This window comes from Empidonax traillii, unplaced genomic scaffold (genome assembly GCF_003031625.1).
Source record: "Empidonax traillii isolate 1590-97213 ecotype Southwest subspecies unplaced genomic scaffold, ASM303162v1 scaffold349:size579689, whole genome shotgun sequence".
Classification (NCBI taxonomy): Eukaryota; Metazoa; Chordata; class Aves; order Passeriformes; family Tyrannidae; genus Empidonax; species Empidonax traillii.
Window position 1 is genome coordinate 289,548 of NW_020955542.1, and position 17,957 is coordinate 307,504.

At 38.7% G+C, this 17,957-nt stretch overlaps 1 protein-coding gene across 3 annotated transcripts in view; it reads left to right on the forward strand.

The window, feature by feature from the left end:
• The window catches only part of SETD3 (SET domain containing 3, actin histidine methyltransferase), a 66,032-nt gene that overhangs the window by 22,299 nt on the left and 25,776 nt on the right, over positions 1–17,957 (forward strand). For all 3 annotated transcript variants that reach the window (XR_003572182.1, XM_027892403.1, XM_027892404.1), the window contains exons 2-6: positions 5,240–5,349; positions 6,932–7,024; positions 9,609–9,757; positions 10,769–10,841; positions 11,361–11,617. Coding sequence is in view for 2 of the 3 variants with exons in the window: in XM_027892403.1 (XP_027748204.1) it covers positions 5,247–5,349; positions 6,932–7,024; positions 9,609–9,757; positions 10,769–10,841; positions 11,361–11,617 (675 nt within the window). In the remaining variant the exon portion in view is untranslated. The remainder of the gene's footprint in view (positions 1–5,239; positions 5,350–6,931; positions 7,025–9,608; positions 9,758–10,768; positions 10,842–11,360; positions 11,618–17,957) is intronic.

The window sequence follows — 17,957 nt, forward strand, 5'->3', positions numbered from 1 at the left end:
TATATACTGATGCTACTTCTACTATTGTAAATTCAACATGGATTTCATAATGATTGTTACTGGCTCCTTTGTATGAGCTAAAAAGTGTTAAGAAATCTCATATCAAATGTAACTGTTTGTGGTAGAGCAACAGCTTTCAAGAGGATGTCCAAGTGTTCATTCACAAACTTCAAGGAATGTAACCAGACAGGGATTCCCACACTAAATCTATGGGATTTCTCCTTACCAGCCTGCAGGTGTGGGCTTTTCATGGTAGAAACTGTATTGGGAAAGGAATTTATGCAACTCAAGGGGGACTGATAAAGTTAAGCAATGCAGATGGGTTGTTTGAGGCTCTGAAATCTGTCATGCTAAAATCAGGGGATGTGGATATGCCCCAGAACTTCACAGTCTCCGTATTCAGGGCTACGCTTGTTCTTACACTGTGTCTAATGGGAGAAGATGAAAGTCCTGTTTTGTTTGCCTTCTCTTTGGAAAACACCATACAGTTTTTCTTTAGTGTTTTTTTTTTTTCCTTTTATGAGGTGTTGCTCTTCAGTCAGTTTTGAGCTCCTTTAATTTTGAGTTAATGAGTTAACAATGTTAACTTGCTTCCTTATCATTCAGAGTTACTATTTAAAATAAGCCTTGGGTTTGGCAGTATCTTGTTCCCTCTAATTTCAATGGAAAAGGAAAGTGGCCAGATTGTGTCCCTTTCCCATTAGAATTTTTCAGCTGCCGGTCAGTAATTAAAGACTTCAAGGCGCTGGGTCGGTTATTTAATGGGACGGGGAAAGGTAGGAGCAGTGGAGAGGTGGCTCTGTATGTTAGAGAGTCTCTTGATTCTGTAGAACTTGAAGTCAGTATCAATAAGGTTGAATGTCTGTGGATCAGAATCAGAGGGAAGGCCAAGGAGGCTGATATCCTGGTGGGAGTCTGTTACCCCCCAACCAGGATGATGAGGGGGATGAATTATTCTACAAGCAGCAGGCAGATGTCTCAATTGCCAGCCCTTATTCTCATGGGTGACTTTAACTTGCTGGATGTCTGCTGGAAACACAACTCAGCAGGGAAGAGGCACTCTAGGAGATTCCTAGAGTGTATAGAGGGAAGACAACTGGTCTGGCTCAACAGGGAGAAGGAAAATAGGGGGGAAAAGGAGAGCCTACTGACTATGGAAAAAAGGGATGGGTACTCATAAAGGGTTTAGGAATATGTTTAGGTTATGTAGTAGGAAAATTAGAGAGAGAAAGGCACACTTTGAACTCAATCTTGCCACTTCTGTTAGGGATAACAAGAAGTGCTTCTACAAATACATCAATAGCAAAAGGAGGGGCAAGGAAAGCCTCCATTCTTTGTTGAACATGGGGGGCAACATAGTCACCAAAGATGAGGAAAAGGCTGAGTTATTTAACACCTTCTTTGCCTCAGTTTTCAACAATAAGACAGGTTGTCCTCAGGACAGTTGGCTTCTGGAACTGGTAGATGGAGACAGGAAGCTGAATAGCCCCCTTGTAATCCAGGAGGGAACAGTTAGTGACCTGCTTGGATCCCCTTGGATCCTCATAAGTCTATGGGACTGGATGGTATCCACCCAAGGGTGATGAGGGAGATGTCAGAAGAGCTCTCCAAGCTGCTCTCCATTTACCAACAGTCCTGGCTTACTGAGGAGGTCCCAGATGATTGGAAGTTGGTGAATGTCACACCAATCCACAAAAAGGGCTGCAAGGAGGACCTGGGAAACCACATACCTGTCAGCCTGACCTCAGTGCCTGGCAAGGTTATGGAGCAGATCATCCTGAGTGCAATCACACAGTACCTACAGGATGGACAAGGGATCAGAGCCAGTCAGCGCGGGTTTAGGAAGGGCAGGACCTATCTGACCTGCCTGAAAAAGCTGGCAACCCATGGCTTGGACAGTGGCACTCTTTGCTGGGTTAAGAACTGGCTGGAGAGCCAGAGAGTGCTAGTGAATGGGGATGCATCCAGCTGACAGCCAGTCACTAGTGGTGTCCCCCAGGGATCAGTTTTGGGCCCAGTTTTTAGCTTTTTTATGGATTTTACTGTGCATTGTGATAAAACTGCTCTGGCTGAGGTGATATTGATGTCTTAGGCCAGACAGTTGAAACCTTTCAGATATCCAGAATTACCTGAATGTCTGGACTCTCCTCTCACTGCGGAGTAACTGGCCATTGAATCCTCTGAGCTGTACAGGAAGATATTATTTACCAATATAGTCTACTTAGGCTGCCCTTATATAGGTGAAAACTTCAGTTGCAGTAACATGAAGAATGTAGTTGCAGTGAAATGTAGATGGCAAGGGACCTCTGGAGATTGAGGTGCTTAATTTTTTGCTTCAACTTCAAAGTTAGATCAGGTTGCTTAGGGCCTTGCCAAGTCAAATTTTAAAAATCTCCAGGGTTGCTTGCAGATGCTTAAATCTCCATTCTGTTCAGCACTCAACTACCATCATGGTGAGGATTTTCCTATATATTTGGAATTTCCCTTGCAGCGCTGAGTCTGTTGCCTGTTGAGCTTTCACTGTGCTTCTCTGAGAATAATCTACTTCCACCTGTAGTATAACTCCCTGTCACATAAGTGAAAGCAGTAGTGGACTCCTTTTCTTCTCTAGGCTGACCAAACTGAACTCGCTCAAAATGTCTTTCATCTCATGTGTCAGCCCTTTTGCTATTTTAGTGGCTTTTCCTCTGGATTTGCTCCAATTTGTCAGTACCTCCTGTGCTGCGTGGCCCAAAGCTGCAGTATTCTAAACGTGGCCTCATGAGTGCCAAGCAGAAGGGAATAATTGCTTCCCCTGGCCTGCTGTTTGTACTCTTGCTTATGCAGCTCAAACTACAAATAATTTTCACTAGTTTTAGGGTGCAATGCTGAACAGGCTTGAACTTGTTGTCTCCTAGGGTTTTGTTTCCGAATCCTTTTCTGCAGTCCGGTCTGCAGCAATAAAACTGTATGGGATCTTCTCCTTCCCAAATGCAGGATACTTTATATTTGTCTTTGTTTAACTAAACAAAGTTACTGTTTGCTGATTCCTCCAATCAACTGAGTCCTTCTGAATGGTGACCCTCCCCTCCAACATGCTGACTGCTTTCCCCATAATTTGCTGAGGATGCTTTCTGTCCTATCATCCAAAATGGATCATGTTGGCCAGTATTAGTCACTGAGGAATACTGCATCTAACCAGTTGGCATTTAGAATTATTTACCATACTGCTTTAAACTTCATGGTCCAAGGGATTTTTTTTTTTCTACCTGTTCAGTTCACGTCTCCTCATTTTGACAGCCGGGGTGCTGTGGAAGAGAGTGTTAAAAACCTTGCTTAAGGCACAGCTCTGGCAACCACCAGTTCTCCTGGGTCCGCAAAGCCACCAGTTTCTGCTTAAGGCAGTCAGATTGGTTGTACAGGGTTTGCATTTGGAAATCTGTTGTCTAATTCCAGTCACATTTATGCCCATCATGCCTGGAAATAGTTTCCTTTTAGGACTCACTCTACATTTTGTACAGCAAATGAGGTGACGCTCACTACTAATTCCCCAGATCCTTTATCCTCTCTTGCCTCCACCTTGCTTTTAGGTTGGATTTTGTTTGTTTTTTTTTAAGTTACCTGTTTCCTGTCATAGACAGTTACCATGACTTTTCAAAGATGGTAGCCAGCAACCTTCCAGAGACATCAACTACATTTCTCAGTACTTTGGATGTTTGCCATCTGGTCCTACATAGGTCCAGCTCACCTAGATAGTCTTTTGATTTGATAGCTCCCCTCCCTCAAACTTTGCTACTAGATGCAGAAACCTGATAGCAGATCTTGCTGGTAAAGACCATGGTGTTGAGTACCTCAACTTCTATACTTTTCATCAGTAGGTTGCTTCCCAGTTTAGCAGCTGAATTATACTTTCTGCAGTCTGTCTTCTGCTCATGGTAGAAATGTTTTTCCTTGCCTTTCACATCCCTCTTCAGTATCAGTTCCAGACAAGCTTTGGCCTCCCTGCTTCAGTCTCTGCTTGCCCAGGCAGTGCATCTGTATTCTCCTCCATCTGCCTGTCCCCACTTCTACTGTACATACATTTCTGTTTCATTTGAGCTCTGTCAGTGAGGAGTCCTGTGTACAGTCAGCTGGCCTCCTGCTGTGCCTGCTGATTTTCTTGCATGTTGGGAAGGCTTATTTTTGTGCTCAGAGAAGAGAGTTCAAGAAGATGACTGGCTGTCACGGGCTCCTTTGTGGCTTCCCAGGGCATTTTGCTTACCATTCATTCCCTGAGCAATCCCCAGCTTTATATACTGTGAGTCCAGAGTCTTAACTCTGCTGCTTTCCTTCCCTTCCCTTCCTCAAGACTCCACACTACAATTTCACAATTACTGCATCCGAGGCAGCTGTTGGCTGCGTTATGCATGAGCAGTTCTTCCTTGTTCATGAGTACTGGATCCTGCACAACCCCTCCCCTAGAAGGCTGTTCACTGCCAGCATCAGAAATTGCTCCCTGTGCATGACTGAAGTTCCCTGGATATTTTACACCCTACTTGCACTGATGTTCCAGGAGGTGTTGTGTGATTTAAGTCCTCCATGAGAACAAGGGGCTCTGAATATTGGAAAACCAGCCTAGGATGATGTCCCATTTACTGTGGGAACTGAAAACAAGTTTTTCTTAAGTATTTGTGTTGAACCCCAAGAAGCTGCTGCAAAGATATACATGCGGTATTTTGATTTTATTTTGAAATGAGATACTGTATTTTTGATTCATTTTGAATTACTGCTGTCATGCAATCAAAATACTAATTTAACTGATGTCTGTCGTGCAGCTGATTATGTAAAATAACCTGGTGCTATATAGGATGGATACTTTGGAATCCATAATATTTTTCAAAACTAATGAATTTGCACAAGATTCAAGTAATTTTTTTCTCTCTAAGATTTCTAGTTTCTAATTATCCTGAAGTAATTAATGCACAACTTTTGAAATATTGCTTTGGGTTGCACTGTATGGCTCTTACATTCAGGCCATATAAATAATATTTGCACGTATACCTGTACAAGAAACAACTCATCTTTTTTTTGGTTTGGTTTGGTTTGGGGGGTTTTTTGTGGGTTTTTTTGTGGTTTTTGTTGTTGTGGTGGTGGTGGTGGTGGTGGGTTTTTTTTTAAGAGAGAGATAAGAGAGACTAATAAGAGAAGATCTTGTCCATTCATATTTGTCATGTTTTGCTTCATAGTAATTGGTGACACTGTGCTTCTTAATCTCTTTTAGTTGGAAGATGGGGAAGAAGAGCCGAGTAAAAACTCAGAAGTCGGGTACAGGAGCCACAGCAACAGTATCTCCAAAGGAAATGTTGAATCTAATTAGTGAATTACTGCAAAGTAAGTTTTGTTTTTATGCCTTTCTGGGAAAAGGGATGGTGTGCAAACCACTCAAAAGCATTCTCTTGCTGAAGCCAGTGAGTTATATTTATTTTCTGTAAGTGGCCAAGCTTGCTATTTCAGAGTGCTTAAATTGAGATAGAGACTCTTAGATACACACTGAACTATCTCTGTTAGTGTATACCATCATTGGCTTATTTAAATGTGCATGTATTGGACATACCCTATTTGTGGCAGCTTTTGGCTTTACCCCTCAACACAAGTATAAATACTGGGTGAGATTAGATTTTTAAAAAAGCAGATAACTTGACATTGAAGCTTTATCAAAAATCATTATTTCCATTTAGCATTTGAACAGTACTTTGAATTGGCATTAGAGAAATTAACTGTGGGAAGCAGCAATACAACTCAGTTAACCTGCACAGATATTTTTGTCACTTACATAAATTTTTTGTTGTTGGTGGTGTTTGGAAACTTTTCATAGTGCCTTAGTATAGACCAAAGATTGTTTCGCTTGTTGGCAACTTGGAACTCATCCATTATTTCTAGTAAATATGAAAAGCAGAGCATAATTTCATATGATGATGCTAAAATAGTGTTCACTCTTTCTACTGTCATTAGTAACTGTGCTGAGCTACGTTTCTTTTTGAAACACAAGTCCAGGTTTTAATATCCTGGGCACATCTAAATGTTGCTTTAGAAAAATTAGAATTTTTCTTAGCATTACTCACAAAGAGAAATCAAGGAGTTGTCAAAGCAGGTTGATGCTTATGCTACAGTTGGCCTCTGCTTTGCTACCAAAAATAAAACATAGATCTAATTTGCTAAGCAAAGACAAGTATCAGCTGTTCTTTTTGTCAAGCTTCCATATTTTATTCAGTGCTAAGATTTTTCAAATCAGTTGAGCAAGGTAATCTTCAGCTGTCCACTTGGATTTGCATGGCTTAGATCAAGAAATCCACACACTGGCATTTAGAATATTGGCAGAGACACTGTGGATGTAATCTAAAGCTAAAGCATGGCTTTGTGTTCCTTTGCTTGTCCTTCCAGTATCAATGCATCTGTGAAAACAGTATTGACTAGGCAGGTCAAATGTATGTACCAGCAAATTTCTCAATTACTTAAGGTAAGCTCTGTGCTATTATTGTCTGCTTTCATTACAGCAAGAGTGATGGTAAGCAGGCTAATGTAAACAGAGTGCTTTGCTTGAATTATTGAAAACAGAAATTTTTGTTGTTGTTTGTCTTATCTGGGATACTATCTACTTAATGGCCTGGTTGTTTACTTTTTCTCTTCCTAGCTTTTTAGGCATTTGCTATTTCTTATGTCATAAAGAACATTAAAAATAAGATAACTTCAGGTAAGTTATACTGTGAAAATTTCAAAAGCCTACATTACTAACCTGCCATATAATGGGATGTTTATAACAGTGGAGATTGTTTTATTGGCCATGGAAACATATTTGAAGACCAAGTAGTACTGCAGTTCAGTTAAGTTGCTGTGAAGCCATAACTCTGATGTTGAAATGATAGATATCTACTTTATTAAAGAAAACGTTTTTATTTGGCATTTTTACTTCCAGAATGCAGCAGTCCTCCCCCAGGTCCCGGTAAGGAATGGGAAGAATATGTACAGATCCGCTCGCTTGTTGAGAAAATTCGCAAAAAGCAAAAAGGTAAAGGTGAAAGACTGTAAGATAACAGTGGTTCTGAGTATTGATTTATCTAAAGAATTGTCTGTTAACAGCAAAATGCAATATTCTTTGTCTTAATGTTGTTATATAAATGTTATGCAATCCTTTTATTTTGTGTCAAAAAAAAGTCTTCACTCTCTAACATGCAGTTGCTTTTACACTTGCAAGTGTTTCTGAAATGTTCTGGTGGGCATGACCACTGGCATTAACCATTTCAATACTCAGAAATCTGAATTATTATCACAGACAGGTGATCCAGTGAGAATTCTAAGTAGAAAAAGGAGGTTGAGATTGTGATAAGAAGACAATCTGAAAGACTAGAAGTAAAAGTCCTCAAGGAACAATAGGCCTATTTGATTCCTAATGGCATACTCTGCTGCTCTGTCTCTAAAAATCTGGACGTTCTGAATTTAATTTTGTAACTGTTTTATTCTTACATCAACACTTTACCAGATGTTGAAATAGTTTCAGCAATACAACATTGTGACATTAAGTGATGACAAAAATATGTAAATGCACAAAATAAATACATCAGCTAATAAATCTATCTGCTATAAATCAAGTGCATAATTAAAATAAAGAAATGCTAATTATACCACAGCTAACATAGAGTTTTATTGCCAACTTTCCTAAATTTAAGGTATACTTATTTTTTAGACTAGTACAGTTTTCTTCCAGTATATTCTGCTACAACTCAGTGTTGACAATATTTTTTTTTTCATTTTTTTCTGTATTTGGAGGCATGCTTTAGAAAAGGCTTTCCTTGTTATTTTAGTAAAATTCACCTCTTTTATGATTGATGTGTTTTAATGGCTGAGAAATATCTTTTTAACCTTGCACTGAATAGATTTGGGCTGGACATACCTGAAAAGTCCTGAAACAATTCTTTCTTTTCTGGTATTTATACAGTAACAGCAAAAAAGCCAGGCTGCATATAAATAGAGCTTGACTGGTTCATGGCATTACTTGATAAAGCAAAATACTACTGAAGACCATTTTAGTTCATATCAGTTCCTGTTGGGAACTCTGAGATGTACAAATCAGTATATTTTGCCAAAAGTGTCATACTTTGTGCTTTTCTTCACTAGAATATTGGGTTGCAGAGCATGAACTAAAATGGTCTTCATTATAGAAAACAACTTGAAAACTGAGTATTTTTAATTTCTAAAATTTTCCTTGTTTGACTAGTTACCAAAATATTAAATAAAGCTAAATTTTCAATACAGATTTTCTTCTATATAGTATAGCTATATTTTGTTCAATATGGAAATAACTTGTTCTTCAGTAGTGCTTAAATTTAAAGGACCTGATCCTCTCTATAATTTGGACCACATTGTGTATGAGGAACAGAGGCAAAATGTCAAAGATGCTTACAGAATGGCCCCGAATACAGGCTGGATGTTAAAAGCTTCCAGTGGTCTTATACAGTAGCTGGAAATCAAAAGCAAAGTCTTGGATGGTATAAACACCTACCAAGTTCTGTAGAAACTATGCAACTAGTCTTACTAGATTTGTGAGGTCATTACATTCCAAAAAATACTTTATCAATGTTGAATTTTTATACTGCATCATCAAAGACTGTAATTTTAGATGATACTTGCCCTTTTAAGTTAACTGTAGATTTAATTGGTTCTGGGGCTTGAAATGCAAAATTTAGAGGCAGAAGGCAGAGGATATTTTAAATACACTAATGCTCCTTTCCTAAAATCCTTTTAATCTAAAAATATATTTTATCACCTCTGCTTAACCAAAGTGTCTTTGGATGTAAGCATCTTGTTGATGACATTTTGTCATTCATAAAGTGGCTGGAGCATTCAGGGGCCTTTGGACACTTTTAATGTGATCTGACACTAGTTTGGGTTGCAGAGAACACATAGAGGCAAAGAGTTACAAAAGGAGCTGGCTGAGTATAGCCAGGAACTGTTATGGAGAGGTTCTAATCAGATGACAGTAAAGGGGAAAACTGAGGAAATTAATGAAGCTTGTGATTTCACTGGTGAACCACATGCCTGTTGGAGAAGCAAAGTGTAAAAATTTGCACAAGCAAGCTCTGTGATGTCAGGAGGATGATCAGTCCCTAGATATTTTCGTAGATCCATATGCTACAGGAAAAGGCTAACTGCCTTGAGATCTGCTTATCACCATTCACAGTGCTGAATTAATGAAATTACAGCTTGCCTCTCAAATTCTTCCTTGTGTCTGTATCAACATGTGGTGGTGATTGCATTTATCATCAATATTAAGCTTGGAAATATTTTCGCTCTTCTTATTCAAAGGGAAAAGGAGAGGAGAGCTTCATATGTCATCACAGCTCAGTTTAGGTGGTTGTGTTTTTAAGATGACTGGTAAACCAGTTTGGCACAATATTGAAGTTGATGAAAATTGGGTATGACATTTGTATAGTACTGAGTAACACTTAACAAAGACCAGTTCTGACTCAGCTCCTTCAAAGTAGCACTGCTGTGGGGTAGCAGATAGCTTTTTCCATGGGCTTTTATATTGAAGTTCTTTATCTTTCTAGATCCTCTTATTTCTGCATTTGTTTTTTAATAAATTGTGTATATAGGTTTGTCTGTTGTCTTTGATGGAAAAAGAGATGACTATTTCCCTGAATTGATAAAGTGGGCAACTGAAAATGGAGCATCCACAGAGGGTTTTGAAATAGCTAACTTTGAAGAGGAGGGATTTGGTTTGAAAGCAACAAGAGAGATAAAGGTGAGCATGTGAACATTTGACTGAGATTAGAAAATCGTGTTTGGAATATATCTGCAGAGCTCTGAAATGTTCACCACCTTCCCCTCCCCCTTTTTGCTGCTTGTGAAACTGCTGTTCTGAAATGTTCACAACTCTGCTTTCTTGAGAAACTAAATTATTTATAAAATTGAGTATTATTTTTTATTAGTACTGATAGTATTGTGAATTTTCAATCAGTCTTCCTTTTTTAGCTCTAATCACCAGAGTACTCTACCCTGTTCATGTATCCCTTTTTTCCATGCTTTCTAACTATTTAGTCTCTTCTTTCATGTCCCTTCTTTTAAAGAATTAGTCTTTTTGCCTCAGAAAGAGGTATTTGCAATATCTGTTTTTTAGTGAAAATGAAAAAACTCCAAATTTACAGTAATTGTAAGGAATGTCTTTTTATCAGGTGAGAAATATAGACACACACAATTACCTAACTTAATAAGTAAGCATTTAAGATTATGTCTTTCCATTCCCATTTTACAGATGATACAACTTTGAAGACCAATCAGCTGTTACAGAAAGAATATTAGAAAGTGAGCTTAGTATATTCATTTTAGGGCTTTAGTAGCTCACAGTTAATAAGCTGCTAGAAATCCTGAGCAGTTCTTCTAGAATAAGAACAGCTAACGTGAAAAAAACTGGACTGTGAATAAATGTTCGACCACGTAATTATTAGCAATATAATGTGTCTGGTAACTTTAAAGTAGTGTGGGCAATCTACCTGTTAGCAGTTCCTAACTAAAGCAATCTTAAGTGTCTGTCTTCAAAGCTTGTGTAGTGCAGATTGGAACATTTGGTTAGCACAATATGAAACATTCCTTATTTGTTTAATTTGAGATGGAAGAGAAGAAGATTTTTGATTCAGAGTAATTTTTATTTAAAAAAAAAGAGAAAACAACTTGTAATTTAAAGTTGATGTATATTTGAGAGACTTGGCATATCATATAAATGCTAACTGACGCTCTGTATTTTTACTTTGTGTAGGCCGAAGAGTTGTTTCTTTGGGTTCCTAGAAAACTGCTGATGACGGTTGAGTCAGCTAAAAATTCAGTCTTAGGTAAGAGCTTAAGGAAGTTCTTAAGCAAGAAATTAATATCTATGGGATCATTCAGTAGGAGACTGTCTTTCTTTAGGTGATCTTCTTTATTACAGGACTTGCTTGTCATACCATCCCTCAGGTTTGGAATACCTAGAGGCTTGAAGTGTCAGTGGAAAGAATTTTATTTCCCAGTTTGTTTCTGGCTGAGAGCACTAAATATCTTCCACAAGTGTGTGTTATTTTGAACACATACAATGTAGCTTATGTAACTCTTGGAGATAAAGTGTTCTGAGGTACTGAGAGTATTGTTCTAGTTTCTTCATTTCTTCCATCATATGTGTGCACAAGGCATTTGCTGTGTTAATAAACTTGCAGCACATTACAGTGTAGGCAGCTAAAAATTTTAGAAATCTGGAAAGCTTTTTTTTTTTTGTTAAATTCTTACATGTTATTTCGTCACGTTAATTTAAGGTAAATCTAAGGTGATATTTTTCCATGGACAATTAATTTAGTGTCTCACCTTTTTTGGTTAATTAGGATCTCTGTATTCTCAAGATCGAATTCTTCAAGCCATGGGCAATATAACATTGGCATTTCATCTCCTTTGTGAGAGAGCCAACCCCAACTCTTTCTGGCTACCCTACATTCAGACACTCCCCAGTGAATATGATACTCCTCTCTATTTTGAAGAAGATGAAGTACAGTATCTTCAATCAACTCAGGCCATACATGATGTTTTTAGCCAATATAAAAATACAGCTCGGCAGTATGCCTATTTCTACAAAGTTATTCAGGTAAGCATCTTAAATGTAGTATATGCACATTGTTCCTTATTGAGGAAGGTGTGAAAACAGTGACACTAAATAATAGCACAAGAGTATATTGCTCTTAAAAGTCTGAATCATTAAAGCAATTTTCTGCTTTTTTTTTAACTGCTTTTGAAATTTTGCAGTTTAGTAGGCTAATAAGTATATAAGAATGTATTTAGTTGGTTGAGAGAAGTGACTATTGCTCTTTGTTTGAAATTGGGTGAAGCTTCACCTAGAATACTGTACAATTTCAGGCCCACCAGCACACAAGATGTGTTGACAAACAGGAATGAGATCAGAGGAGGACTATTAAAATGTCATTTGCTTCAGCCCTTTATTCATATGGGAGACTAAGGGAGCTGGATTTGTTTGTTCTGGGGAAAAGGAGATAAGGGATGATCCAGTCATTGCTTTCATCTTAGCAGTTTCCAGAAGTTTGCCTGTGGGAAGTTTTGCTACATGACCTGCAGAGATCCACAACCTATGCCTCTTTAATTCTCTGGAAAAAATATAGTTTGCTAATTGTTAATTGACAGAATAAAAGCATTGCATATGTTGTATTTCCAGTGACCGTGGATTAACTGTTGTTTTCTGTTCTATTTAGCATAATTATTTTGACTGCTTTCAAATACAAAGATAAACCCATCTGGTAACAACTTGAGTCTGGAGATGCTTGAGATGGGTGAACTTTTCATTGTGTTCTGAAGTAACTATTTAAATTGAGTCTCTGAGATAGAACTGTGTTACTCTGGCTGATACCTAGACATAATTGATGTTGTAAGTGAATGGTGATATGTTGTTTTCAAGGTAGTGCTCAATGTCCAAACCTCCAAAGCTTTTTGTAGCACAATCTGTAGTATATGACTCTATGTGCTGAATTTTCCCAACTGTATGATCTAGAGATAGTTTCTTTGGCCACAGGAGAGGTGAGAAGACATAAGGCAATTCTGTTCTCCTTCAGTGTTATCGGAGCTCCAAAGCTTTTCTATTAACTGTTCTAATTCAACAAAGGTTAAACTATTTTATGTAGCTGTTCGGTGTTTCAAGAACTGAGTATGTTTCAAGCACAGTGTCAGTTTGCCACGTATAAGGGACAGAGGGATATATTTTGAAAACTCAAATAGTTGAAAAAAGATGGGTGAAAGCCAAATCTAATGCACAAGGAGTATGGTAGAAACAATGTCTTTGATATCAGCAGGGAACAGAATTCTTCCTTCCAGGTGTCACAATTCAGGAAACAATAGTTCAGCCACTCCCTTTTCCTGCCATGTGCTATCCTAGGCTGCCAGTCCACACTTGACCTTCCAGCCTTTCATTTTGTCTCTCAAAGTGTGCTGCTTGAGCAAACAGAACTTCTAAATTTTGTGTCTTTAGAACATCTTTTTACCCATAAAAAGGTCTTCTGTTTTTAATGAGTTCATTCGCAGAATATTGTGGAACATTGTCCAGTTCTTCCAACTGGTATTCTTGCTCTTGCAGGACTTAATCAGGTAGTTGAACTATCACTATGACTAGTTCCATCATTTTCATTGACTAGTCCTGTGTAGGAGAGATTATGTGACCACAACATTAATTAAAAAAACTGAAAAACCGTTTTACAGAGAAATGGGATTTGGAATAAAATCCTTGATTTTGACTGCCATGTGTGCAGTATTTCAGAACCTCTTCTCAGTGACTGATGAATACATAAAGATTGATATCGAAGTGATGCAAGCATAGGTGAAGAAAGTATGTAAAATGCAATAGTGTGACATCAGTTGAACCATGAAATGCCTATTATGTGAAAAGCATCTTAAATGTTTGACAAAACATTTTAGTTTGAAAGTTTCCTGTGGCACATAATCTGTTAAGGGATGGCAAATGCATGCTGTTTCTCTTATTGTCCCTTAAAGCTAACCAAGGATTGTTTGTGTAGCATTTAGGCTAATGTGGTCAAAGTAACATCCCACTAAAAAATAATTTATATTCCACATCAAAGTCTGCTGTTGACTGTTAAGAAAAGGGACAGTTTGAACAAAGAGAATAATGTACATCAGATGACTTTAGGGCCAGAGTGTCTTTAGAACCCTGGTGATGGCGATGTGCTGTACATGGGAACAAGCCTTTAATACTGTGCACTGTTATATTTTCTGGTTTAAATTTGCAATTCTATAGAAGTTGATATGGGAGCTCATGAGAAAGACTTCTCAGACTGATATTGTTGAGATTGATTTAGTTCGGTTTGATCTGCAGCAGGGGGAAGCTTTTGTGGAAATAACGTTCAAATAAAGGGCTGTCTTCTCTTTGAGCTTGGCATTAGTATACACACAAAAGTGTTTAGTACCATATCTTGCCTTTTGTATGAACTGTTAAAATGTAGATTCTGGTCACATGTGGTCAGAAAACTAGATCAGATTTTTTTTTATTCTCCTGAAAAATGCTTTTATAGCTTGTTTTGTGTTCTTGTGTAATATAGCTGTTGTTTCACACTGAATGTGAACATGAAGGTAGATCAGGTAGGAATCATTTGCTTTATTTACTTTCTTTGTGAGAATGAAAGGTAATAAATATTAGGTAAGTTTTAAGTGTGTTCTGACTGTTTGGTGCCTTGCTGCAGCACTGCCAAGTAACCACAATTTCAGCTGAATGTTTCTTTACTAATGTTCAGTAAATATCCCATTAGAAAATTATATAAATTCAACTGGCTCCAGGAGTGCCAAGTGTATGTACTGGGTACCTATTATTAATGATTTTGGTGAAAAGTTTTCCATAAGTTTTAAAAATTATTGATCTCTGTTTCTGCTATCAAAAAGAAGAGCTTGTAATTCATGAAATGGTGGAGAAAAAAGTTAATAGAGGAAAAAATAAAAGCCTCTTTCTTCTCTAAAAACAAGGTGCCATTTTTCATTATTCATTAAAGCTAAAATTAATTTTAGTATCAGCTTGCATGCACTCATATAATTTTGTGAACAAAGTTGACCCACAAAATACTGGTGCTAAGTGTAATTCATGAGCATATGGAGAAGGGAAGAAGTAGCGAGAGAAAAATTTGTCATATAAATGAAAAAAACAAAGCTAACCAACTTATCTATTAAAGACACTGTACTCTGCAAGCTTTATGCAATTGAATGTTAGATTTGGTTGTATACCATCATTTCATTCAGTACTACTTCTGCTTTAGCATAAGTGTTTTAATGAAAGCAGTCCTCTGTGGCCAGGATTTTTATAGTGCTTTCAGTATGCAGGCTAATTTTTTTTAAGTGTATAAATACACTTTTTGTAATACAAAAATCTTAAAACTATACTTACTGTATTTATAGTTGTTCTACTGCAGAAAGTAATACTAGCAGCATCTTAATATAAAAGTTGTTTTGTTGATATTTGAAGACACTGAAAAAGGGACTATTTTGATTGCAGCATTTTTAGTCTAAAAAGTATTTCTGATAGCTTGGGGAATAAAAAGAGTTAACAAATCATTTTTTCAAATACTTCATTTTCTTTCCAGATAGGACTGATAGACTGTTATTAAAATAATTTGGCTTCTGGTAGGTGTGCAGTTTTAAACATTATTTGAGAAGTGCTGTTTTGTTTCCTTAACTTCTCCATAAGGTTGACTGCTGCAGTTCTAACTCTTTCTCCAAGTGCTTAGTCTTGGTACACATGAATAATGGGCAGATTTATGAATTTCACAGCTGTTGTAAGCTAAACTGTTGTCTGGTTTGATAAGCAGAAACAGGTGGGATGTTGAGCAGACGAAAATAAACCCTTGAGCATGTTAGCCAGGCTCTATAAACCACTCTGACACCTCTCTAAACATATGTAATTTGATAACTAAAAAATAGTTAAAAGTTCTTACAGATGTACTTTAAAGGCGCATTTGGCCTCTGCGTTGCTATCAAAATACAGGGAATAATCAAAAGACTACTTTCATTGCTGCAGACCTGTAGCTTGCAAGATGTTTTTGTAGTTTGTTCCAAAGAGAAATTCTGTAAGCTGCAGGGTTTTCTCTTCTCAGAGGAAGAGAAAGGAAGGTATGTGTGTGACTTCCATTAACATTTATGGGCATTGCATGCCTGCTGAAGGGTGAACAAAGCCCAGATATTTATGTCTTAATGTTATAATTTTTGTACACTGAAATGTGGTATAATAGGCACAAGAGGGAGCCATATAGTTTACAGACATTCACAGTGAAATTATATTCCTAAAGAAAACGCAATCAAGTTTGAACCTTTTTTGAAAGACTATACAGTGATCTTTATGTTTGATTTTCCAGTGTATCCGTGTGCCTGTTTGTAGTCTGCTACAGAGGGGCTTTTGTAAGTTAAAACAAGACATGAAGACAAAGAGTGCACTTACAGAAGGTGGAAGGGCCCAAGCTATTTATAGTTTGAACACAATAGGTCTGAAGCAGTGTTGTATCTTTTCCCCAGCTCTAGTAAAGGCTGATATTACCTGCCTAAATAAAAGACAATTTAATGATAATTTTGCTTGACTCTTAAAATCTTTGAAGTGGTAAGTATGAGATCAGCAGAACCCATTAGGTAGCCATAGACTTTGGCCATGGCAGCCAGTGTATGCATTCAGTGGCACTCTGTGTGTGAGTGGTATCCACATGTTGCTGCCTCTTATGTGCTGGAAAAACAACAAGCTTTGCAGGACTGTCCAGGATGGCAGTTTGGCATTGATTTAGAGAGTGTTTAGGCCTGTAGTCTTTGGTCCGCTGAGGGACTGGAGTTTTTACTGAAGGGCACCAGCAAGCTGTCTGTCCGTAAAGAGAACAAACATCCAAACCCAAACCAGTATGGGTGACATTGTAGTGGACATCTGCTATAAGCTGCCTGATCAGAAGGAAGGATGGAGGGGATGAGGCCTTCTACACACAGCTAAAAATAGCCTCGTGTTTGCAGGGCACTTCAGTCACCCTGGTATTTGTTAAAGGAACAACACAACAGGGCATAAACAACCCAGATTTGTGAAGAGCATAGATGACAGCTTCCTTCCTTGTCCATGCAATAGAGGAGCCAGTAGAGGAGAGGGGCTATTTCCATTCATTGACCTCATACTTACAAACAAGGAAGGGTTTGTCAGGGATGTGAAGGCTGAAGATGGCCTTGGCTGTAGTGACCATGAGGTGGTGGTAGTAGATTTCAGGATCCTGAGAGGAGGGAGCAGACCAAAAAGCAAGGTCACAATGCTGGACTTCAGGAGAGCAGTATTGGCCACATCATGGATCTGCTTGGAAGAGTTCTGTGGGTTAAGGCTTTGGAGGGAAGAAGCACCCAAGAAAGAAAACGGTAATATGGATAGATCACCTCCTCAAAGTCAAGAGCATTCCATCCCAAAAAGCAGGAAGTCAGGCCAGAATGCCAGGAGACCATGGTTGAACAAGGAGCTCCTGGAAAAAAATTAGATGCTAAAAATAAACATAGAGAGGGTGAAAGCAGGGACAGGTAACATGGAAGGAATATGAAGACGTTGTCCAGTCATCCAGGGATGTGGTTAGGAAAGCTAAAGCCCAGCAGTGATTGAATCTGGCAAGGGATGTCAAAGGAACCAAGAGGGCTTCTATATCAACATGGGTGATAAAAGGAAGACTAGGGGAGATGTAGGCCTGCTGCTGGATGGCACAGGGGAGCTGGTGGCACAGAACATGGAGAAAGCCGAGGTACCAAATGCCTTCCTTTTCCTCCATCTTTACTAGTATGACCAGTCTTCAGGAATCCCAGGTACTGTACACCGGGAAAAAAGGCTAGAGCAATGATGATGTACCCTTGGTGGAAGAGGATCAGATCAGGGAATATTTAAGCAAACTAGGTATATACAAGTCCATGGGCCCTGATGGGATGAACTGACAAGTGCTGAAGGAGCTGGTTGATGTTATTTTGAGTTGACTCACATGCCCAAGGGTCAGGGGTCCTGGACCCTCTGGATGCCATCCAGAGGTCCTGGACAAACTTGAGAAGTTGGCCCGCGGGAACCTCGTGAAGTTCAATAGGGCAAAGTGCAAGGTGATGCACGCGCATCGGGGCAAACCATGCTGTCAATATGGCTGTGGGTTAAAGGGATTGAGAGCAGCCCTGCAGACATGGACTTGGGGATGCTGGTGGGTGAGAAGCTCAACGTGACCCAGCAATGTGTGTTTGCAGGTCAGAGACCCAATTGAACCCAGGGCTGCATCAAAAGCAGAGTGGGCAACAGGTTGAGGGAAGTAATTCAACTCATCTGCTCTGTTGAGACCCCACCTGAAGTGCTGTACACCCAGCTCTGGGGTCCCCAGCAAAGGAAGACCATGAAGCTTTTGGAGCAGGTCCAAAGGACAGCTACGGAAATGATCAGAGGGCTGGAG